Source organism: Pezoporus flaviventris, unplaced genomic scaffold, assembly GCF_033815535.1.
Source record: "Pezoporus flaviventris isolate CSIRO_AGI_PZ_B2104156 unplaced genomic scaffold, CSIRO_AGI_Pfla_v1 ptg000007l, whole genome shotgun sequence".
Classification (NCBI taxonomy): Eukaryota; Metazoa; Chordata; class Aves; order Psittaciformes; family Psittacidae; genus Pezoporus; species Pezoporus flaviventris.
This window is the reverse complement of record NW_026892555.1, coordinates 42,584,165-42,609,724: the sequence shown is the minus strand read 5'-3', so window position 1 is coordinate 42,609,724 and position 25,560 is coordinate 42,584,165. Positions and strand designations below refer to the sequence as shown.

At 38.1% G+C, this 25,560-nt stretch overlaps 1 protein-coding gene across 2 annotated transcripts in view; it reads left to right on the top strand.

The window, feature by feature from the left end:
* SPIDR (scaffold protein involved in DNA repair) overlaps positions 1-25,560 on the top strand; it is a 204,213-nt gene that overhangs the window by 169,741 nt on the left and 8,912 nt on the right. For both annotated transcript variants that reach the window (XM_061448525.1, XM_061448526.1), the window contains 6 exons: positions 6,128-6,286; positions 15,348-15,435; positions 17,746-17,889; positions 17,984-18,043; positions 21,636-21,834; positions 22,873-23,025. In XM_061448525.1, coding sequence (XP_061304509.1) covers positions 6,128-6,286; positions 15,348-15,435; positions 17,746-17,889; positions 17,984-18,043; positions 21,636-21,834; positions 22,873-23,025 — 803 coding nt within the window. The remainder of the gene's footprint in view (positions 1-6,127; positions 6,287-15,347; positions 15,436-17,745; positions 17,890-17,983; positions 18,044-21,635; positions 21,835-22,872; positions 23,026-25,560) is intronic.

Here is a 25,560-nt window from a genome sequence, read left to right as displayed (position 1 = left end):
TCTCCTCCTACGCACAACAGCCGTTTCCCACAGGAGTGCTGCTTTTTCAGCTCATAGGCAGAAAATAGTAGGTGGAAGGATTAACCTGAATGAAGAAATTGAAAAAGCAATCAGTAGGTGGGGATTCATGAAAGACTTTGTGGCAATTGTATTTGATTTTCTAGTTTGTATTGAAGTAAGTGTTTATTTGAGGGAGTGAATAAAAATAAGTAGCAGTTATTTTGTAACTGCTCTCCTCTTTCTCCCTTTTTTTTAACATATATAAAAAAATGGTGGGTTTGGTATAGTTACTGTAGTGAGTTATTTGCAAAGTATGTTACATAATTTGTTACACACATGCTAAGAAGTGCCTGCAAAAAAAGAATACCTTTCCTGAGACTGGGGAGGCCTCTGCTACACATTTTCTGCTTAAGATGCCGAGATAAGACTGCTCATTCCCCTGGTGATACTCCTGTCACATGTGCGGTTTCCACCAATACTTCTGCAAGGACAGCCTGTCTTTTGCTGGGTGGAACTGAAGTGTCTGGTATTAACTGTGTTCTCTGTTCCCATGTGTGCCATGTCCAGCACTCCAGAATTGCTTTCTCCTTTCTTTCCTTCTGGGTCCTTCCACAGTTGCAGAATGACATGTATGATCACAAACTCAGCCTTTCAGTGATTTTTAACCTCCATTTTTCAAAGCAAGTGATTGCTATTTTTGTTGTCTCGGTGCTTCAAACCAGAGCACCAGACAGGGTCCTAGAAATATCTATACTTGGAGGGAGTTATGACCAGAACTCTTCTTTGAGCTTGGCATTCCCTTTATAAACTGGAAACAGTTGTGCTTGTGTTTTCCTCTCTACCTGTGTACCTCTGCAACCTATTCTTAGAAGGGGCTAGTTATCATCATCATTATTTTTTACTTATATTATTCAACCCATAGTTATACTCTGTAGAGCTTCACTCACTATTTAGTGACAGCAGATACTGTGGATTTCAAGCAGGTGACTCTGAATCTTGCTACTGACTAAAGAAGGCTACAGCAGGTACCTACTTTTCAAAAGGGAACTTGAAGCAGTGCATAATGTGGCGAATACAGTGCTTTTAATAGGAAAATACTGCTAGTGTTATGAGGGGGTGGGAGAGGTGGATGGTTAGCCCTGTGTGTTTAGACCTATGCCCTGAGCTTTGATTTTTCAGAGATAATATGGGTATGGTGAATGCAAGGAGTGCATAAGGTAGGGATAAATTAAATCCCAGTAGGGTGGTGTCCTGCAGGTTACAATTTGAATCTGAGCCATATTAGCAGGAGTTAATCAGCTCCACCTTGAGACTTGACCAGACAAGTTGCTGAATTAGAGTTGTGTAGGTAGTGTTGTGCCTCTGGTGATTAAGGGAGAGGGGGTTTTTGTTTATGTGTGTTTATGTACGTGTACTTTATGCCTCTGCTAGGACCGCACCTCAAAGAGATAAGACATCCTTCTGACAAACAAAGCAGCACCAGCTGTCTCTTGGATGGTTAAGATAAAGAATGAGCCAATATCAGAGCTAATACAACTCAATTAGTTTTCAGGCATTTCCCCATTCTCCCCTTTCCCTCCTTCCCAAAGAAAGAGTAACTAATGAAGTCCCTGCCAAGCACTGTGAGGGTAGTGGCATTTGCCTGGCTCTCTGGCTTCTCATGCTGTACTGCACAGCTTACCTCCTCATAGAGAAGGGCTGCTGTGAGACACATGGTTGTCCTTCTACCAAGGGTAAAACAATTATTTTGTTGGTTAAGATCTGTTAATGACAAATTTCTGCTGCTTGTTTTCACAAGACTCAGTAAAGGTAATCCCTGTGTCATCAGCCAGTTCTGGCCTTGTGCGCTCTCATCTCTGCAGGCAGAACTTCTTGTTCTTTTCAGCTTGCCACAGGGGAGGCTGGAGGTGACCAAAACTGAAGAAGATTGTCATCCTTACCTCTCCAGAATGTCAGCTGCCAGCTATGAGCCAGCAGTATGGAGAGAGATGATTTCTCATGCATAAAAAAGTAATAGTAAAAGAAGGCTTTACCCTTTACCCATGAGGAGTGACTAAGCAGGAGAAGGGCATGGCAGAGTAATCCTGTAATCCTCTCCAGATTTCTATTGGGAGACATCTTGTCCTAAAGATCAGCACAGTCATTGAAATAATGCAGAGTAATCAGTCTCATCTTCCCCCAGCCCCCATCCTTGCTCCTGGCTATTAGCAAATTAGCAAAATCTTCCCAAGCTTCTGCCTGAGACCTACTGTGTCATTATTTAAAGAAGGGGGGAAAAAAAGGCTAATCTCTGCCTCATTTCTTATCATTCCCTAGCTTCGCCCCCTTTGTTACTACCAGTGAGTCATACTTCACCTTTCCCTTAGTCTGCTTCTCCCACATGCGCTCCTCTACTGGCTTTCCTGCCACCCCTCGCTCCTGCAGTGAATTCTCTGCTCCTTTGCATGAGAAATATCATTTTCCAAACCCATATTTTAAATTCAGGTCTTACACAAGGTTACATCCTATTCCTAAGAGTAAAGATGGCCTTTATTTACTCTCTGCACAAGCACCACTGATAAAAATGGAGACGTTGCCCTTTTTTTTTCCCAGTAGTTCATTACTATGCATACTGACAAGGTATGTTTAAGCTGATGAACTGATTGAGTACAAATACCACATTTTATGGAACAAGAAAAAAAGTACTTGTGATAGATGTGCCCAAAACATAAATGCTAAATTCCTGGGGGCAGATGCTCATTGTGGATTTGCAGCTTGTCTCATAATTTAGATTTGGGTTTTCATCCTGGTAGTGAGCTTCAAAGCAGGGAAAAAATCATGGGACAAGCAGTTGCTTTAATCACAGTTAGACTTGCTGCTAAAACTTTATTTGCAAGAACATTTACTGCAATATGAGAGCAACATTGTAACATGGGAAAATAATACAAACACACTTTTCTGGGAATAGAGTGAAATCAAGGAAAAATCCAGTGCTGGGAAGGAAGTTAAGGCCATGAATCAACAGTCTCTGAAAGCAGCTGAGCTGCTACTGTTAGTTATGCTAACAGCATGTGCAAAATCCATAGGAGCAGAACTGGTTTCAGAGAACATGAGAACAATTTTCCAACACATCACTGAGTTTGTTGTGGGATTCAGCTGAGTAGGTTTTGTCGTCATTCATTCATACTGTTTTAAAAGTGTGCTAAAGCAGGGAACATATGTTCAAAGTTCTTTTCATAGCTTTAGTTTGGGACATTTGAAATTTGGCATCCAAAGGTTATTAGTGAAATTCTGTCTTCCAAGTAGGTGAACATATATGTATTTCATTGTAAATTCACGTTGCTCAGAAATGTGACTACCTTTTGGGTACTGTTAGAACAAGCGTGGTACAGTGGATGTCAGGTGTGTGCTCATAACAGCAGAAGTACTTGGAGTCTGATGAAACAGGTTCTGCTGCTGTGCATTTCTTCATTATGGCAAACGCGCTACTAGTGGGAATGGGAACATTAGCAATGTAAGACCCACATTCTTCCTTTACTTCTGGTTATCAAGCTGGGTCATAAGATGACTATGCTCTCATTGTATGACCTGGGATGTTGTCTTATATACACAGGACAGCTGGAGTGGGAGCTTCAGGCTCCTAATCCTGCCTAGAAAATACATCCTTGTCTAGAAGTAGTACTTCATGCAAACAGTTTACTTCTACAGTGTTAATTTTTAAGGATCTGATCCTGATGATGATAATTATTTGGCTACAGTATTTTTTTGGTCAGATCAGTTTCCTGTCCTAGCCATTTATGCTGCCACCACAAAGAGATGGAACTATGCAGCCAGGGATGTGGGGAGTTGAAACTCCTGTGTCTGACAGCAGACAGTTACTTGCTTGACTTAAAAAGACTGGGAACATGCTCTTGTAGTGACTGATGTCTTCAGCACCAACCAAGCTAATTTTATTTGGGCAATTAACGTGTCCCAGAGGACTTAATATGAGCCTGGTGCCAGCTAGTCTGAGACTTACTTGTGTTCAGTTATGTCTCACTAAAGATATGAGAAATGCCAGTGATCAGTTAAGAAACTACTGAACTGATCAGATCTGAGACACTAACTTATTTGGCTCTTGCTTGCTGCAAGATACAGAGGCCTAATTTTTCACAAATCAGTCACTGAATGTTTAAACATAGGCAAAACTGCTTTGCTTTGGTTTTCCTGCTCCCCTTGATCTGATTTTCAGAAATATCCAGAGCACATTAGCTCTGTTTTTCCAAACAAAGCAAAAGCATGAGTTTAGTTTCAGTCACATCAGTTAAAACTTGAGAGAGTTCTTCATTGCAAGGTCCTAACTTGGAAAGAGTTAGGTCCTAAGAGTCTAATTGCAAGGTCCTAACATGGAAAGCAGCAAACCATCTGCTTCTAGGCTGTTTTTTTATAGTACATCAGTCTTTCATCTGCTGAGTTGGAGATGATACTGTGGTATGAATCCAGAAGGCATCACACAGGTTGTTTTACACAGAAGAGTTACAGAGCTGTTGAAGACATGGGTTTGTATTGTTAGGATAGTCACACTTCCTAGGCTGGGAGCACCACTCATCCCAGAGATGAGGTATGTATCCTTCCAGCTTACACATCACAACAGTGTTTGGGTTCCTCTTATTTGTCGTTGCTCAGGATAGAGGCAGTGTTTCATGGCTCTGAAGGACTTCTTAACCTTGGCACGCTGTGGAGGAATTGTGCCTAAGCTTTTTTTGCCTGGTGAAGGCTCTGTGCAGTATCCTTGTAGCTAGGCTCCTTAAAACGGCACCAGAATCTGAAAATGAAGACTGTAAGCTGGTGCTTGCACAGCAGCTGATGACTGAAAGCCTTTGGGGTTGTATCCTATGTTGAATTCAGCCCTCTTAAGGGTGTAAGCCAGAGTTAGGCAGTTCATAGTGAACAAGGAAACTGTGGTTAATGGTCTTCCATGTGCCTAAGCATCCTGCAAAGAAAATACATGTTCTTCCAGAAAAATGTAGGAACTCATTTAATTTAAAATGTTGACTGTTGAATTCTTTCAGGGTGCATATATGTTACGTGATGTGCTCCAAAAGCAGTTGGAGTTGGCTTGCTAAGAACAATGGTGTTGCTCTGGGAAAGGTAGTTTTGGCATGTGCCTTTGAAGTGAACTGAATTCTGCTGCCTAGTGCACCTCTGAGTTTTATTTAGAAGTAAAGATGCATGTGCTACCCTCAAAGGTAATTTTTGTCTCCCTTTGAAAAGTTTCCATGCTTAACTGTCTCTTTCTGGGGCAATTAAATCAATCTCGTAGACAGCAGCCTCCTTCTTCTGCGTGACTCATGCTATCGTGGCTGCTCATCTGAGGTGCAGAATCTTGTGAAATGCATTTTTTACTATCTAAATGTATGACATGAACTGATTTTGCCTTATCAGCTATGACAGTAATATCTTCTCAAAATGCCAGCAAGTTGGTTAAGCAATACTTCCCAGCCCTACAGCTCCTACTTCCATAGATGACTTAAATCAAATTGTTTGTTTAGCAGGTTTCTTAATTACCTCCTTAAAATAGTTCCTCTGGGCTTCTTCATACCCAGTATTGAATACACTAATCTGCAGTTTCATGTTGATTGTTTGGGATTTTTTTTTTTTTAAGAAGAAATGACATTTCACTCTTTTTTGCATTCTTAGGACTCTCTTAAAAAAGTTATGGAAAATGTAATGCTTGCTTTGCCAGTTTCAGTGTTGGTGATTATTACTTGTGAAAGACTCTATTTACTTCTAAGCAGAATTCTTATATTTATGCACACAAATAGATGTTTGCATCATTGCTCCTTCTGCATTGCGGAATTCACCTCAAGTAAGGCAAAAACTCAACCTTCTTTCTTTGCAACTACAAAGTTCATAGCAGTTAATTTATCTAATCCCCAGTGCAAGCTCTTTAGGTTTTTTTTTCAGTCATGCTTCTCTATTTCATGAGCCTGTTACCTCCTGAAAATATACGTGAGAAAACCTTTAATGATGTTGGGTTTGTTTATTGATATGTTACTTAGTAGGAATTCTCCAGTCCAGATATTGTGGAGGATAAGCCCTGTCCTGAAGCTTGTAATATAATTCTCAAAAATCTGCTGACAGTGAGTAACAGAGGAATGTTTTGCAGGTTGTGCCTCCTTGTCCAGGATGCCTATGGTATGTTCAGTGAAGTGCAGTTGCAGCCCCTGAATTCTGTGGATGACGTTGAGCAGTATTGCAGGAGATGGGAAGGAAAATTCTGCTGCTTAGCTGGAATGAAAACTTTGCAAAGAACTACAAGAGGAAGGTGAGAACAATTCATGGGAGAACATATTGCATGCTGTGATCTGCCTTTTTGTTTATTTCTGTGATCAATATTCTTTGGAACGACTGAATCTGGCTTTGTTCGGTTAAAAGTCCTCATTGCCATTTTGGGGGCATCAGTAGTACTTGAGCCAATCCTACTCCAAAGCTAGCACACATGCTTAGCAGAGAAGGGAATAGTGAAGAGTGACCATATGCAATATTTCATAAAATATGAGTGTTTTCTTTCTCTTCAGTAGATCCAAGGACTTAAGAACATTAGTTTGCCTCCCTTTCATTGCAGAATGTTTGCTACAGTAAGATTTTCTACAGTGCTACCCAGTATGGGATGAAGCTTCAAGCACAGACTTTCCCTTAGTGTTTGAGAGCTTAATTCAGTTGATTCTCTATGGGTTTGGAAGCACAGTTTATGCTTCTTAAAAAAAAAAAATCTTGTAAATCCTAAAGGCATTCTTATTTTGGAATAAGAATGTCCACAGATTTATAGAAAATCCTCTCAGATAATAACAAATTGATTTATGGTATCTCTCAGATTTTGCTTATTCTGTGATTCCTTTTACATTCTTTGAATAAAATAAAATATCTTTAATCAAGAAAAAAATCAAATAGATCACGTATCTTACAGAGTGTCTTTCTAAGGAAAGTGACATGTTGTTCACATAGGGACCTATATAAATATAATTAGATTGGCTCAATTCTCAACATAATTTTCTCATAAAAGCATCCGATCTAGATAAGCTTTTGCTATTAGAATGGCTATAGTATTTCTGCTGACACTTTTTTTTTCTTGGTGAAAAATGCTGTTTCATCAAAACCAGAATGTTTCTTGGAAACATTATCTATTTTGGAGACAATTTTGTTGGGAAGATTTTTTTCAGGTCCAGAAGGAGTGAATTTTCTCTCTCTCATTCTCATTTCATGAAAACTTTCAGAAAGTCTCATTTTTGTTTCATATTGGAACAAAAACAAATTTCAAAGCTTTGAAATGTTTAGCAAAATGGAATTGCTGGTTTCCAGCCAGCTCTATTCAGTACGCTTTTCTTTTTATGTACTTGCAGTGTTAATTTTCAGATCCTTTGGATTTCAAGCCTACTTGCATTTTTATGGATCTTTAATAACAAACAAGTCTTCTTATTTAATTATTTTGTTGGCTTTTTTTCCAAGTTACATTTTTTCCAAACAAATTAAATAATGGCTTTGGAATTCTGGATACAAATGAAGTTTTACAACTGGCTGCTGGTGTTTCCAGTACTCTGCCTAGCTAATAAGAGACAGACTTTTTCTAGTGTAAATTCTGTTTCAAAGCAGCAGTAACTTACTTCTGGCTATTCTGAGGACGATTAGAAGACACACTGCTGAAAATGCCTGTGGCTCAGCTGGAGCTGTGCTGGTGGTAACCCTGCTAGGAAACACTAAAAGAAAAAGGCTAGTGTAGCTTCAAGGACAGCGTAGTGGTTAAAACGTGATTTCATTGTACAAGATGGGTGGGTGGGGGAGTTGTTCAGGGATTCATTTTTTTTCTCAATTGTTTAAGCCCAAGTTCTGCTTTATAACTTCTTATTACTGTTAAGTGTTGGGGCACATTTTATGTCATTCTAGGTGTGATGGAAACCACAGTAAAGCCATAGCTGAAATTAATATAAGGGAGTACTTACTCCAACAGAGCATAATTAAGACTGTAGAACTCATTGCCACTGGGTAAATGGGTTTCCAGAGCCAGTGGTATATCTGAGCACATGATGGGATATGCCTGTGAGTGCCCAACCTTGGCTTGCAGCACATGAGCGAATAAGAACTATGTGGTCTGCCTTGCAAGAAAGACGGCAGCCTTGTTTTTCTCTTTTGAGAGTGCAAATTACTTTTTGGAAGGAGGTGGCTTTGAAACTGTCTTCTGGAGTCTGACAGTGGCTTTTAAAAAGGATAAAAGGGAATAAAATATAGGAAGTATGAGGGAAAAGTAATGACTTTTCTTTTTTTTTTTTTTGCCTTTGAAGTGCATGATCTGGAGAAAGCCAGGAATGGCTAGTAAGATCTCCTATATGCATGTTGTCCCACAGTCACTTGGATTGTAACCTCTTTTTATAGCAACAAAGTGCTTCCTCAGTCCCTCCATGAGACAGAGGAGATTTGTGTTTAACAGATACTAGAGGTTCTCAAGGTTTTTGTATCAGTGGACCCCTGTTATTCAAAAAAACTTCAAGTCCATCATCCATCCTCATTATCAAGTTCATAATGTAAAGTACTGCTTAGCATCATTCCAGTAAATGCATTTATAAATCACTGTTGTGAGCTAAAATTACTTTTCAAGGACTAAAAACCTGTAAGAAGAGGTATTTTACATCCAGCTGAAAACTTGGCTATAAATCTGACTTGGTCTTTGGAATGAACCTGTACTGTAAGATGTGCTAAAGAAACTAAACCCTTTTCTTCTCCCAGTAAGAATACACTGAATTCAAAAAAAAAACCCAAGTGGGATAAGAACTTACATAACAAGTCCTGTCTTGACCAAGATCAACCCTGTGAAAATTAGAATTCTGGTAGTCTTACATTGAGGGAAACACTGTTAATGTTGAATATTGCTTTTCAGTATCAATATCTTTTAACAAGTACAAGGGTCATTTGAAGGTCTTTCATTGATTTAGGTGGGTTTCAGAAGAAGTCCCATACTCCACATAAAACATACTCTCCAAAACCATCTCTGCAAGAAATTCTTCCCTTTGTAGTCCAGACTGACATTTCTGTCAGTCCATGGGCATGGCTGAGTCACATCAAAGTTTTCATGGCTTGTTCAGTGTCTTTATTTCTAGCAGTTCTTCTGGTCTGTTCATGAGGCTGTTGAATAAGGTAGGAACCAATATTGTAGCAGCCAAATTAACACCATGTCCAGTATCTGTTTCTTGACACCTTTTCTCTTCACTCTGTCGTTCATAATTGTCTCTTAGCCTTTCTACAACTGTTCCCTGAGCTGCACACTTAGTACCAGCGAAAAAGAAATATATGGTGGTTTAAAGAGAGACTAAAAAATGTTCATTGGCCTGCCAGGGGTGCTGTCGGCTCCTTAGAGGTGTATGTTCTCTCTCTTGTCCTCCCACTGCTCATATGTCATCCTTATAAATTCAGCCCCTTGAGAAAGAAGTGAGGTTTTGGTGGTGTAATGCTAGAGGCAGGACTTTTGGTTAAGAATCTGTATGCAGTACAACTAACATGCAATCCCCCTTTTTTAATAGATCCCAGGCATGTTTCAGGTATGTCTGGTGTAACCAGTAACTAAGTGGGTGCAATTAAATGCAGAGACTCAGCGTTCACTAAAATGCCTCGGGAGTAAATAGCCTATAAATTGTCATAGCCTGCTGCTTCCTATCAGAAATCAGTTTCAATGAGCTGGGATAACTTTGTAGTTAGGTATCTGTCTGTATTGAAAAAAAAACCCCAATGTCTATGTTTTTAGCTATGTCTGGAGTTCCACATAGAATAATAATTTGGATTTTGACAATTCGTGTCTTTTCGCCTGATTTGCCAAGGACTGAGTTGTTTTCCTGCCCAGTATAGCAGACCTGTCTGCTTCTTCTCTTTATGCTTTCTTACATGGTAGAAATATGAAGAGCTTCTACCCAGCAGAACAGAAGGATGGCACCAATTTAAAAATGGAGGGGGGAGGAAGAAATGCTTTTAAGTTAATACACAACTAATGCAGGGTGTCAGTATGAATTTTGTCCCTAAATTGAAAAAATGCTTAACAATCTTCAGAGGGAGATGCAACTGCTGCATGGATAGTGCTAATACCCACACGTATGTTGGATAGAGTAGAACGCTTTGAAGAGTACAGCAACTCATAAGCTTTGGCACTTGACCTAATCTTTAATTCATGGCAGACTGTACTATCTGTTGCATTTTCTTCTACAGTAAGAAGACTCTGAATATTGAGTTCATCAACCAGTGTTATGATTCTCTGAGAAATTTCTGCATTTTCTGATGAAGTTGGCTTCTGTTACTTGTCATTTTAAACTTTCAAATCTTAGGCACTGACATGTGAAATCTCCTGTATTTGCCTGTAGTGTTGGTCACTTATTGTGTCTGAGGTTTTCTTTCTTCCTTTTGTTTCTTTTAAGTCCCATATTCTCTGGCCTTTATCTCTCTCCTTTTTCCTCTTCATCATATGCTTTCTCTTCTTTTTGCTTTACACTGAGAAGAGAGGACTGCTAACTGCTATACAAGAAAGTGTTTCAAGTGCTAGACGTTGACAGGGAATATAATAGTAAGAACTCTCCACAGAGCAAGGAAGTCGTAACTTCCTTCCTTTGGTTTTCCCTCCTCCAAAAAGACTGCCATCTGAAAGAGCCACCCACATCTCTGAGGTTTTGAGGTCCTGAAACACTTTGATAATTGCTGTGGTTAAAATAGAGTTCCATTTAAAGCATATTTTCAGTAATCACATTGAAGTTTTGAATATTTGCATTACTTTTTTATGATTTTTGATGACTGCTGATCAGAAATTAGCATTTTTCATGGGTTTTCTTCTCTTTAGCAAGCATAGACTGCTGCTTGTACCTTCAGTGCTTCTGTCAGGAATCTCTTTAGTTACCAGCCTTGGAGGATAACATAGGATTATCCATATTGAATTAAAAGTACTCTTATATTATAATTTCTGTGCTTTAATATAGTATGTATAACTTCTGTTTGCATTTTGACTGAGATGCTGATTTAGTAGGCTTAGATTTTTACTTTATGATTTTGTTGCTTTTATTGTTGAGTCTGAGAAAATACGGTGTTGCATAGGTTGTGCACTGCAAGATCTTAACAGGTCGGTTAAAAGGAGAGGTAGCCTACAGTATTAGCTTTATATTTGGATTGCTTGTCTTTTGATACTTGAAGCTTATGCAGTCTAGGTGGTTATTACTAAATTTCTTATTAGTTTTGAGTAAGGAGAGATTGCACAGAGGGCTATGAATTGCTTAATTTTTGACTTCTTAATAATTGAAACTGAAACTGCCCGAAGAAAAATGTTTTGGTTTAGACTAAACATAAGAAAGTAGGAGAGGAGGAAACAGGGAAGTCTTGGAGTCCTCAGAGCAAAGCCATGGAAGACCTTGGAGGAGAATCCTATCATCTTTTTTCCTGTCCCCCTACTGTAAACCTAGACTTTCTTCTTTGCCTAGTTATAGGCATTGTTTTCCTTCTGTTTTCTTTGATATTTGTGATATTTTCTCCCTGTAGTAATATTCCGCTGAACCTGTGGTATGGTTAATAAAATTGAAAAGTCCCCAAACTATAAGCAGTGATGTTAAAAGTTGAATCAGGCAGGTCACACACAAAGTTCATAGACCAGAACTGTAGATTTCTCTCATTCATGCTTCTGAGAGAAATAAACAAAACCGTCTTAACTAAGTTACAAAATAAGTTGTCAGATCAGAGTCAGTGAAACAGTTTTGAAAAACCAAAATTAGAAGTTGTTTGATTTTTGTCTTATAGCTTGTAGGATGAAATGAATGACATTTCCACAGGATCAGAGTAGGTGTGCTGATACTGTAGATACTGCTTTATCACTTTACTGGATGCTTAAATATAATTACAATGGCTTTTCTCTCTATTTGCTGTTTTTATCAGAAATCATAGAGTTAACATGTAAATGCATGTGTACACACATGAATATATGCTGTTTGACTTTGCAGTGAAGGGTAAAACAACCTAGAAAGATTAGAAGCAGAATCATAGAATCAGAGAACGGTTTGGGTTGGAGGGGACCTTAAATATTAAGATCCCTTAAAGATTAAATATTTCAGGAAGAAGGTCAGCAAAACCTCCACCTTAGACTTCCAGAGGGCCTGTATGTAAAGGACTGCCTGTTGCAAGTCCCTGCTTCTATGGAATACTATGCTGTAACACTCCATTGGAGTTACTGGTGGTCTTATTGTGTTGGTGATAAGCAGCAGACATCTAGATACTTAGTATGGGACAAAAAAGTTTTTACCAAATGTAGATTTCAGTCTGGCATGACAAGTAGGGTGTTGAGTCTGTCATTTAGAATCCAATAGGTGATTTGTGTCCTTCTCCAACAATTGTTCAGTCTTTTCTATTTTTAAAGAAAGGTTATGGAATATTACAGTAGAGTCCTTGTCTCTGAAGTAAAAAATATATAAAAAATGTTATTCAAAATACCTTACATGTTGATTTTCTTTTTTATCCTTGGGCCGGTTTCATCTCGCTTCTTAGTCTACTTCTTTTTTGGAAGTCCTTTTGTGATTAAATTTTTTTAAATGACCAGTAATTACACTCACAGAGCAAACTGTAGCCAGAGATGCTCTTTGTGCACATGGGAGCTAACCATGTCCCTTTGCTGTGGCACAGAGCCAGCTGTTCATCTCTTGGCCTGACTCTATAGCTGAAGAAGGGTACACATTCTGGATAAAATGCACCCATTCTTAAAGTCAGATTGAAGTGGTGTGTGTGTATATATATATATACATATATGTATCTAATTTTCTTTATTGGCTGAATATATATGTATTAATTTTATTCTTTCTATGAGGATAGTGATTTTCGACAGAGGAGGACACAATGCTTGCCATTTCTCTGTTGTCATTGCCCCCACCTTATTTCTCCTTCTGCTAAGTCAAAGACCCTAAATGTAAAGAGAGACTTAGCTTTCCTGGAGGTGTATAAATGAGTGCAGCAAGAGGGAAACTCCTCACCAGAGATACTGACTGATACAGTGACAGCCCCAGGAGGGAACATCCATCCCCTTTGGTAGACCAGGATGCCGGTAGGGTGTGATTTGGAACTTGCAGGTCCTTCGGGTGACTGTCAAAGAAAAGGATGGGTCCAAGATGTTCAGGAGACACTCCACACAACGCTGCTCCTCTGCCTGTTTCTAAACAAATGCTGTCATTTACTAATAATTAAGTGCTCCTAGTTCAAGCAGTAGATGGCCTTCTCCAAAGGTCAGGAGTAATAAAAGAAAATGCACTGTATGCCTTAGGTATTCTGATATGGGGTAGCGAGCTGGAAGAGTTAAAGCAGAAGGGAGTACGTCATGTCTCCTGTGAAAACTTGAAAGTAGAGATGTGGGATCAGTGTAACTTTGGTGTGGAGCTGTGATTGTATGTGCACTGCAATAATATAGCTTAGTTGCTCTAAGCTGATAAATATGCAATCTCTGTACCCACACAAACAGAGTCTGTGGTACATTCATATCTGTGTTCTGGCCTTGCCCTCATACTGCATGTCGTATGAGGAAGGTCACTTCTGTAACTGTTGCAATTGTACAGGAGGCTACGCTCTCTTTTTGTAACCCTCCTTCTTACATGTCGCAGTTAGCAAGACTAGTTTGTTCCTCTGGGCATTAGCCCTCCTGTGAGGATATCGTTCAATATGATCCAAGCCAAAAAATCTTGCCCCGATCAAGGATTCAAGAAGTGGCCAATTTGCTGTTAAGTCTCTCTAATACCTAAGAAGAGTTGCCTTCTATGTTGTAATGTTCTCTCTGTTAAAACAAAAAAAAAAACTAAAACAAACAAACAAAAAGAAACCCTAAAACACCAGCCTCTGAGCTAAGCGTTCTCCTTTGCAGACTCAGCAGTGATGCCATACAAGTCAGGAAGTTAATTTCTGTGAAAGAGCAGCTTGTTTGTGTTTCTGGTCTTTTTATTAGTGTGGAGAGCACAGCTACAGGCAGCAACATCATCTTTGTAATCTCCCTGCTTGTTAGGTGAATTGTGAACCACAAGCTTTACGCTACAAAATACACTCTGAGATTTGTATCCATAAAACTTCTTACAGTGCTGATCCAAAGGCATCATCACTACTGACACTGAATCATAGATGATACCTGGCACTTTATGAAAAACAGGGGAAGAGGTTCACAGTCTATAGACACCCAAAGTCTAAGCAGTTAAGGATCCAGAGAAAGACTAGGGAAATACAGAAATAAATAAGCTTAAGCAGAAGTGAGCTAAAAGCAGAACTTAAAATGGAAAGTTTCCATGACCTCTTGAAGAGAAGCATCCCTATACCAGAGTATGCCGTTTCTTTCTAAACAGTTGAGTTTAGAAGCTAGTATTACTTTTAGCAAGTTTATGACTTAATTTTTTAGAGCTGTTTTGGAAACAGTGGCTTTCGTAATTGGAGGAACAGACAACTAGTTCATAGAGGCAATGTGGAGTTAAAATCCACATCTCTGTGTTTCAAGTACGTGGAACTGAGAACAAGGACAGGATAACTGGGAGCTTTAACTCAGAAATGCATCCTGCTTCAAGTTGGTTCTCTGTAGCTATTTCCTCTCCCTCAGCTGTTTTCTTGGCCTGTCCCTCAGATGTTCCTGCCTGTCCATCCAGCAAGGGTGTCATATTCACTGACAAGGCAGCCACTGAACTGCTGCAGATTGTAGCTTTGCTTCTTAAAGAGTCTGCAGCATTTTACCTTAATATGCTGGACTGTTTGTTTTATGTTTGTTTTATATTTGTTTCTAAAGTAAAAGTAGGAAACTTGCAAAATAAATAAATACAAATCATAACTAAATGAGCATTTCTGTAGGCAGGAGACTGTTCTCTGCACACATACATAAGATAACAAAATCTCACCTGTTTCTGTGTATCTGAGAATTTCTGGTTTTCCTGAAAGCAATTAGTCAGCTGTTAAGAGGAAAACAAGAATAATAAATGTTAGAAGCAAAACATGGGTTTTTAAACTATCAGTTAAAATAGTTAAAAGCTGTATTTTTAAAGAAGTTGTAATGATATCCGAGTCCTTCCCAAGGTGACTTTTACCCCAGTTCCCCTGAATTGTATCAGGTAGCATGCTGTTCGAGACAAAGGAGTGAATACGACTTGCTTGTCACTGAATGGGATACATGTCTTCCCTCCCTCTCCACCCTGCAGCAGAAACGACTGAGATTTAATTAGAGCTAATCAAAACCAGCTCCCAAAAACCAAATATGATTGAAAATTGTTTTCATAATTATGCAATGGTTTCAATGATATTTCTTAATGAATCTTTTTCATATAACACTGGAAAACATTTTAAACCTGATTTTATTGGTCTTTTTGAAGGGCATTAGGACTTTTTAGTCTGATAGAGAGTCTGTGGCCTCCGGTAGTGCCTGTAAAAGTTCCTGGACAAAGTCAAGAGTCTGAAGCGGTAAGTCTTCTTATGCTGGAAATTATTTTTTTTTCACTTACAGCTACTATTTTTGTTGGTATTTTATTCATGTTTACTTTGAGAATCACATTCTCTCCCTCTCTTCTGCTACAGAGTTTTGGTTTACTGGTTCTGGCAACCTCCTAGGCTAATCTGAAGCCCTCTGGATCAGCAGAATCTTTCAAAAATTATGCACTTAGCCCCTTAGTCTTCTAGAACTTGAATGATAGAATGTACAGACAAATTGTTCCTTTCCTTGCAAGAGGAAAGATATGTTAGATAGCATGGAGCCAGCTAAGAAATCTGTGTACAAGGGTATTAATTCATTCTTTTGAAGCACTTTTCAGCCTTAGGCTTGAAAGCATTTTTCAAAGATTAACTTCTATGAAGACAGACTGACTGCTGGAATCAGGTCTCTTACTCATTAAGATGAATTTGACTGATACTTGTCTTCTATGAAGAAAATCGAAGGATGAACACAAAAATAGTCTACTAAAAAGTAATTCATGTTTCTGTGATTTTAGGGCATGGGGGGCTACTTAAGTGGATTTAAGGTATTTATTTACACATTTGCAAATCTAAAATTATATCTTTAATTTCCCTTTAATTAGCTTTTGTATTTGTATTTTGTCGTATCAAGTGTCATTCTGATAACATGAGGTCATTTGAGAAGCTTCTGTAGCCAAGTGCTTGCACTGTCCTGCTGTTCTTGTATACACTGTTCTTTGGGGAAGTTGTTTGTGGTATTAAAAACTGGTGTTTGAGCCTAGGGGAGTCAATCAGAGCACAAGTTCTACAAAAAAAGAAAAAGCTGGAAATATATAAGTTTCAAAACCAGAGGACATTAAAGGTGGATATTACTGGTTATTTCTAAAGTCTAAGAATCTTTTCCCTGAAATATGGCATGCTTTGCATTGTGCAGGGGTTTACATTGAAGAATAAACGTTCAGACCTTGGTTATATATAAAACCAAAACTGAAACTGAGTGAAATGGCTGTGTTCTTGACTCTCCCTTTCATCTAGACATTTTGGAAGTCTCAGAAGAATGCATTAAACTACTGTGGACAACAGAATGGTGATACCTACCAATGGAGCAAAGCTCTTAAATGTTGTTTAGCATTGTTCTGACTTTCATTTGTTCTTCATTTTCTCTATTTTTATTAGCAACCAAAAATGGAGGAAGTTTCCTTAATCATGCAATTTACACTTCTGTCATGGGTTTGAAACACTAATTCATCCCACGCAGGAATCACACCTTGCATTTTGCTACTGCAGATTTTTGACCGAGTGGAGTTTTTTCAGTTGAGATACATTTTTCTTGATACAAGTTTCATGTATCATTTTATGCACGGTTTTATGGAAGCAGTTTTATGCATAGGTAGCTAAATAATGCTGTTGTTGGGAAGAGGTCTGTGGAACTGGTTTCTTTTGAGCCATATGTACATTTAAATACTTTCCTTAGTGCTGCCAGGAGCAAACAGAATTTGGGTATCAGCTTCTTTTGCCTTTTTTTTTTCCCTATGCAGAATTTTTTAAATGGGTGGGCAGCCGTCTTTAGTAGAAGTTCATATTTATTTTATTAAATATAATGCTTTGTTAATAACAAACATGGATAGAAGAATATTGTACCATATCCACAATAAAAATTATTTTCTAACATTGTCCTTTTTTTCCTAAGAAGCTTTTCTAGCCTGGGACCTCTCTAAGTGGTGATTAATAATGTTGTTAATTCATGGTACCTTCTAAGGGGCAAATTAAAATCTGGCATAGCACAAAGGGAGCAGTTTTTGTAGCTGTTGTGTTCCTGTTCTTCATTATCTCCTTGTGCTATCCTGGATTTAATTTGGCAGCTTTAAAAGTTTGGCAGCTGTTCACTATCACAAAAACCCACCCACATGCAAAAGTCCCCAAATATCAGGAAAGTTATGGATATTAAAAATAAATAAATAATCAGGACACTCTCTAGCGGGTAATAAAAAAAAAAAATGCAAAAACCACAAGCAGCACCTTGACGTAGTCGCTGTGTTTGCCAAGTGTGTCAGATCATGAGTTGTTTTTGTGATGAAGATCAATGTCAGATTATGGAAGGAATGATACGCTCAAGCTGATTTCACTTACAACTTGTGAATGTCAGTTTATTCACTCAATCTCTTCTTCAGAGAGTCATTGTTATTAACCATGTAATTTTGTTTCCCCATCCCTCTTAAAATGTAAATTGTGTGGTTTGTTCTGGCTATTATTAGAAAACCTGACTGGCCAAATTAAAGTGCCGTTTTTAGGGTCACGTTTCTTTTTCTTACTTTTTCATAGATGACAACTAATCTTGCTCCTCCCAGCTTCTGTTATATTCTTACTGTTCAGTCTGGTGAAGTACATGTGGAAGTGGATGAGGAAGAACAGATTTCTAATTTGTACCAGCCACCAGCTGTTCATGGTTTAAAGGAAATTCTTCGGGTAATCTGCTTTACAAGTCAGATAACAAATACTTTGTACCACTGGATTTCTGGTATCATGTTTGTCTCATTGCCTGTTTCTGTACTGTTTTCAGATGGACGGTTGTAATAAGCGTTGTAGCTTTTGGGCGCAAGTGCTATATCTAAGGCTGCAGGTAATCTTTTCATTTAGCAATGAATTCAACATAAAATCTATATAACGCTTACATTAAGAAGCCAGTATTTGCATTGTTTAAGGGAAAACCAAAACCCTTCCTGGATTATCTTCAAGAGTTGTCCGAACAGAATTAGCACCAGATTTAAAATGCTTGTGGGTGGGCAAAATCTCCAGTTTCAGTGCCATCCAGTCTAGAAAGTGAATTATTTCTGAGTAAAGTGCTATCTAACCAGAGATAATATTGCACCCTTGTAAGAGAGCTTGCAGGAAGTTAGTTGAGACTCAATTTATAGCTAAATGCTATCCTTGCATACACAGCAAAAAGCTCTCAGTTGAGTGTCTCAGGATAGAATGTAACAAATGATGGTTATATGAAAACACAGCTTTGCTCTTTGCATGCAAGTGAGTGGACTATTTTTGTTGAGTTCATTAGAAGCCCTTCAGGCAAATTTGGCTTTTATGGTCCAGTCAGCAGAAGGTAGGAACTCTTAGGTAAATACGTCTGCCATCCATACCATGTGGGAAAGTTTATAATAATGTTTATTTATTTGTTTCTGAATGATGCTACAGTTCTTTTTCAAAATGTTGCTAACTCCCTCAGTAGTTAAAGGAATTTTTTGTTGCTGTTTTATTTATATTTTTTTGGCGACTGGATCCTCAGTATAGCCAGCACTGAATTCTGGTGGAAAATCATTTGCAATTGTCCATCAGCTCCGCAAAAAACGAAGTGTGAATCAAAGCATATGAACGAAAGACAAAGGAATTCCCAAATGGCCAGCAAAATAGCAGGAGATGCTTCCCACCAGTGTGAGACATAAATTTAATTTAGGTCTTGCCCTTTTGCTTCAAAAGCCAGTGAGTTATTATTTGATTTTTAGGCAGGGAGTACTTCTAACTCCCGAGATGGGGGGTATCTGTTGTGTTTTCTCCATGCTAAGTGAGAATTTAACAGAACATTTGCAAGCATGAAATTAGGGCTGGCTTGATGGGATCTTTAGGGTGCTAACAGAAAGATGGACACAGACATGCATGAATCCACGAAACCTGCCCTGTTCAAAAATAAACTAAAATTACAGACTAGTGGTAACCCAACCAAGCATTTTTGTATTCAGGAATGTCTACATCTGAGATGCTGTGGGTCATCAGTATTCTTGTGTAGAAGCACTTCATTCACGAAATTAGAGAAAAGATGAAGCATGCAGAAGCAGATGTGATTTTAATGGAAACTAGCAAAAAAAAGGTCTATGATTTCTTCATGCTACTAGGAGGTTTATGAGCTGGGTTTTTTAGTGGCTATTCACTACTGAACTGTAGGCATTGAATTTTCATAAGTGAACAACATGAGTGTTCGTATTTTTTTTCAGAGTAATGTTGGAAAAGCAATAGCAAATATTATTCTTCTCCTTCTGGATAACTGCTGTAGGATTGTAAGGGTATTTACCTGCATTTATTGTACTGCTTGCCTAATCCTCCCAGAAGAACATGAACAGCAGCTTGCTTACTGCAGCTGCCTTTGCCAAGAAGACATATCCTTCGCATGAAAAGTCATCCAGTCACAATAAGTGAGGAAGGGACTATGATTTAGTTTATTTTGCTGATCTATTATCATTAGATAATCTGTTATGTGAGCTAATTCAAATGTACTTCAAGAACAGTATTTATTCCATGTAGCCACAGTATTCTGAGATAGTTCATTTGTGTGAAGGAGGAATGGAAATACGCTTTTATTATTACTCAGAATCTGTACTGTGGTACAGAAGGAATATGAGGAAATATATTCCATCTGTGGTTAAGGAGCTGTCCTTATAACTCAATCCTGCTGCTATTTGGTGTGTCCTCTCTGTTCAGAACAAATTGTCACACATAGCAAGATGATGATTTTATACTAACTTGTGATTTTTGCTGTTATTATTTACTTTTTGGATGATCCTTCTGAAAGCCAACTTTTAATGTTGTTAGTAATTCTCGTGGGACAGCTGTAAAAATTCTTTCTTTGAAGCTGTCCTAATCCTATCTACACAAAGGAGGTACTCAAATGTATGTAGTTACTAGGCAATGAAACAACGTCAGTGCTACGGGCAGCACATATTGTGTTAAGGCATAACCATAATATCTGAGTTATGAATTTTCCTAGTCATTGTTTACAATTACCGCATTTGCTCTATGAGCTGCTAGCATGAACAAAAAGCTAATTTTAGCGTGATTAATGGTTATTAATGGTTTCAAGGTTTGAATTCAACTGAAGACAAAAAGTTGGGGTTCTCATTGCATTACCTTATGCTAGAGACATGCATCTTCTCAAGAAAATACTTATATGATATGTGTCTCTCCAGTCATTGTAGTATTTCATTTTCATTTAAATGTTTCAAGTAGGACTTTTAATTGGCAGTCTAATTAAAAATAGTAGCAAAACCTTTTTAAATTAAGAAAGTAATTTAATCTTATTTAATTTTTTTCAAATATTAGAATCGTAAAATTTACCAGTTGCTTGAACTGGTGAATGTGAAATATGCTTTGTTATTAAACCCATTTTTTCTAAAGTATGGCAAGATTCACACACGCACACAGATATTATAAAAGCTGTGTTTAAAAATAAACCAAACAAACAAAAAATCAAGAGAGAGAAGAGCATGAATGGTCAAACTGTAACCCATCTGATTTTGGTAGAGACCCTGCAATAAGCACTGATGTGTGTTTAATGTCTGTTTAATCTGTCTTGTTCATCAACCCAGCGTAAAAATTCTAAAAAACACTACTGATTTTCTGATCATTATTTTCAGATTTGGAGGTTGAGACAAAATGTTTTGGTTATGACATCAGTAGTTGTGATGTACCTTAATTTATGTCACACCGTGATATTTTTATACCTCTCGTAGGCAGAAAATTGACATTCTCATTGAGGACTTCTCTCTCTCTGAATTATGAGTTATCTATTTCCCTATTTCTGTGCATCACTCAAATATTTAGAGATGTTTGTTCAACTGAAAAAAACCCTCCAGCTTTGTAATTTGCAGTGGCTATTAGCCAAAGACTGCTCCTATTGGAACCAGACAACAGTACATGGAAAATTCTCTTGCATGCGAATAATAATAGTAGTAATAGCCTTTCTTTTTCTTTTTTTTTAAGGCAAAAATTATGGAAGTCTATTTTCATAAAACCAGACAATTAACTTTATATATATATATACACACACCATATGTCTGATATAAATACTATATATGTAATATAAATGTATAATATACAGTGTATAGATACTGCATACATTTTAAAAATAAAATCTATTTTCAGATCCCTTATGCAGTCCAAATGAGTTATAATAAATTGTGATAACTGGTAGAGGTAAAGCCGGGACTCCAGAAAGTCAGCCTTGGAAAGTTAATTTAAGATAGAGATGTTTGTATCTGCAGTAAGGAGTAACGTCAAATTCAATGAAGCTTTGATTCATTATCCTGTACACACCCTAAATGTAAGGGTTACTGCCAGTTTTATCAGTTATTTAAATATGAGGATGTTGTTTTAGTCTTTCCTTCTACTGAAAATTAACAACTGCCTTCCAATTTTGTATCTCTTTTTCTTTTTGGAAATTGTAGACAAAGCAGAGAGTTCCAATAAATCAAAGAGAAATTTGTTTGTTTGTGACTGACTCGACATTGCAAAATGTGGTTCATATGATTCCAAAAGTTGTTGCCGTGTCAGTCGCTGCCTCGTGTGTTCTCAGTGCAGAAATCACAGAAGCCCTCAGTGTTACCTCACAGCTTGTCTTCTTCAAGGATGCACTGTGGGGAAATGGTAAGTTTTCCACATGGTCTTGAAGCAGTTGTAATTAAACTGAAATAGCTTCCTAATCTCTGCCACTGCAATATGTGACCTACAGAGACTTTTGTTTTCAGATGAAGATGAGACAAGTTTGGGATAAGAAATTTGAAAGGGGTTGTAATTAATTAGAGCTTTCAGTAAGATTTATTTTTTGTGGTTTTGGGTTGCTCTCCAAGGTAAATGAGAAATTCTGTGATCTTGCTGTTATGTCCACCAGTATTACTGTCAGTCTTCCTTGATGACTGTTGAATCTGATGACCAGTGTCACATAAATTTTCTAGCTGTCAGAAGACTCAAAAATACTAAGGAACTTGGTTTTATTTGTTTTGATATTCTTGCAGAAACTTTTATTGACCTTAACTGCTTCTAAAAGTAGAAGAGGCTTGCACATCCCTAAATATAGAAATGTTATAAACTCCCGTGTACAATCTTAGCTGTGAGCCTTCGCCACCATACAAATCATGTAATGATGGTAGTTCACTTTACACTCATTTCTAGTCACTCTTTTTTGAGGTTCAGGTATGGTTCTGTATGATGCCTGGATGGGTAGTTCACATCTCACACCTTCAGTCACTTCCAAAATGTGGAAGTGAATATTTGATGGAGTAACTGAAGTACCAAGCTGTGTGTCCTGAAGCAAAATTCTCTGCTTTGGTGAATAAAACATTGCATGCACCTATTCTTTGTCATCTTTGAAACAAACTAAGACCACCTGAAAGGGTGCACAAGCTTATTACCAGGGAAGAGATGGTAACATTGTGTTTGCAGGGATTATGGTGTGATGAAGTGCAGGTGGAATCATACTCTTTTTTGCCCTGGGAGTTGCAAAGTGTACCGAGAGCATGATGCATGTATCACTGAAAGCAAAATGTTTTGTCGTTGAGAAAACCTGATGAAGTCTATCCATCTGTTTAGTAGCTGGCAGATGTCGTTGTCATTATTGGCCATGGCAGTTATCATGGTCACCTTTTTCCTTGTTACTGTACTGAGTTGAAATGTCTTTGTTGGCAGGTAGGATTATTTGTGTTGAACGTACTGTTCTCTTATTACAAAAGCCTCTTTTGTACTCGGCTGCCGTTGCTGACCTCAGTGAGCTGACTGGCCCTGTCAGACTCGATGAGCTGGATTCTACAACACAGGCCAACTCCATTTGTGCTGTAAGAGGTTCGTATGGCCTTTCCTGAAGTGAATGCAGTTAATTATTTGTGCTCACTTTAATCTTTTGTGTCTTTGTATTGATTTCTTTTACGAACAGTGCAGAGGGATAAAAAAGCACAGTGTTGCTGAGGGTCATTAGGGTATTTAAGTTTTTATACTTCTTTGTGGGCTCTGTTTGCCTTTTGCTCGCCAAGCTCTGCTCCCACTCATTCATACCCCAAAATAAATGTTTAATGCATCATCTGTTATATTATAGTCCTTCCTTCACTGTCTTTTTTCAGGAGCCTTCTGTTCACACCAGCGTTGTTGATGTTGGCAACAATAAGGTATACCAGTATTTTTTAGGCAGATGGATAAGACACGTTAGCCAGATCCTGGATGGTGTGGGTTACTTACTGATTTCCCTGGAGCTTTGCTGCAGTGGGGCAATTTAATATTTCGTCATAGTCATCAAGCATAACTTGGCCAGTATTTGGTCACGGGCCACTTCAGATCATAGCTTCTAACATTTCAGTTCTACCACTAACCATGCAGAAACATTTCTTACAATGTATTTTCTATCATTTCCCAATCACGCAAAAATATTTCCTACAGTGTATTTTCTAATACTTTGTCCAGTCATCTTCTTAAACCTCCCAGTTGTAGAGTGCCTATAGGGAAAAGTCCTTAAAAACCCAGTAATTCTTGGCTTTTAAAGAGAATGTCCTTTTTTAATTTAATGATTCCATTAGCCATTGTAGAAAATTCTTGATACTATTTGACATTTACACTTTCAAGTATTCACTGGAGCATTTGAAAAGAGCTTTAAAGTAATAGCAAATAAATGTTATAAATGAATCCTTCCAGCTATAGCATGATGCACTGCAAAGCTAGTCTGAAACCACGGAAAGTTGTTACTAAAAATACTTTCTCTTGTGGTAGAGCCACAGGTTAGCAATGCCTCTGTGATTAATAAATGAGCACCTTGCAATGACAAATCTGGAGCTCTGACACTGCATAATGAAAACCAAGCAAAACTAGAGGCACTTCACTCAAAGCCTTGGTTGTTATGTACATCTCACGTTGATTTTGTGAGTTACTTTTAACAATATTTCTGTCACTGGGTGTGAAATCCCTTCCTGCCTTTTTTTTTAACTTCTCCAATAGTTATGCTATTATTAGTCACTTCTGTTAATTTTTTAACTAGGGGAAGAGCCTATCTTCTTTTGTCCTATTGACAGTGTACATAGTAGGATAAATAAAACTTTTCTCTGTCCTTTCTTTTTCCACCTTTGAAAAGAAAATACACGTTTGTGATCTGCTGTGTAAACAAGTACTTACTTTATCCACATGGGAGGTGTCACGCTTTCCCTGTTCTGTATTACAGGTGGAAGAATGACAAAAGGAGAAATTAATCCTACAAGTTTGTATTGCTTAATCAAAATTTGCCCAGGGTAGCTGTTCCCAGTATGTTCCCACACCTTGGTACCAACATAAAATATAACGTGTCTTCTTTAAACCTATGCTAATGCTATATACAAATGATAACTCTCACTTTTATGTGTCAATAAAATCATTTAATAGCATTTAAGATATATATCCACCATTTCAATTAGTGTCTACACCTTTCTACCGAAGAAGTGAAACTAATAATAGCATTAACGCTACTTTATTGGTGGGAGAATATGTATTTGATGGAGTAACCCATAAGGAAAAGTTTATGATCTCTAAAATTCACTCATTGCCTCTGTCTCTTAATCCAGAGAGATGTTAATTGGCTTTCAATAAGAAGGAGTTTCACCTCATTAATTTTCTTTGTTCCTCCTTTCAGTTCCTGTAGTTTTGGACACCTATGTATGCTGTACTTGGGCATCCTTTCACCTAACCCTTAAAGAGGTTACAAAGGCTTTGCTCCACCCCTTTTTGGAGTAGTGCTCCTTCCTGCTCCTTTGCAGTCATTACTGCTCCTCCTGGCTCTCAGGGATTTCGCAGGCTGAGCCTTCCCTATAAAATCTTACTTTTAACCAGTGAAAACTGCAGGTAGTCATTCAAGTCCCCATCCTCAAGTACAGCTATTGGACACAGTGTCAGAGCCTCCAGGAGTGCCAGGACTGCCATGCTGCCTGCCCAGATTTAGATAGATCAGTCATTTTGGGGAAGGAGTATAAATGGGATAAGTTAGCTTGTAGAAAACCCCCCAGCTGGGCTCTGAGGAACCCGGTACAACTCCATAGTGGACCCAGATCTGAGCAGGTGTTTGGACTGGGTGAACTTCAGAGGTTCCTTCCGCATCAAGAAGGGCAATGTTGCAGTCCAGGCAGATCCACTGAGTTTGTCAGGAATCTTTGTTTCAGGGAAGTCCAGTCATATCAGCCCTGGGATAGAGTGTGTTGCTCTTCAACAAATGATTGAAAACCTGTGGTTGTTTTCTATGGGAAGGTTTATACTTCTTTAAAAGATGAGTCTGTGGTTCTCACCTGTGAGCTCAGGCTTAATAGATTATTTTCTTCTCACTATGCATTGCAGAGTAATGTCTAAGCTCTTTTTTGCTGTATAGCAGCA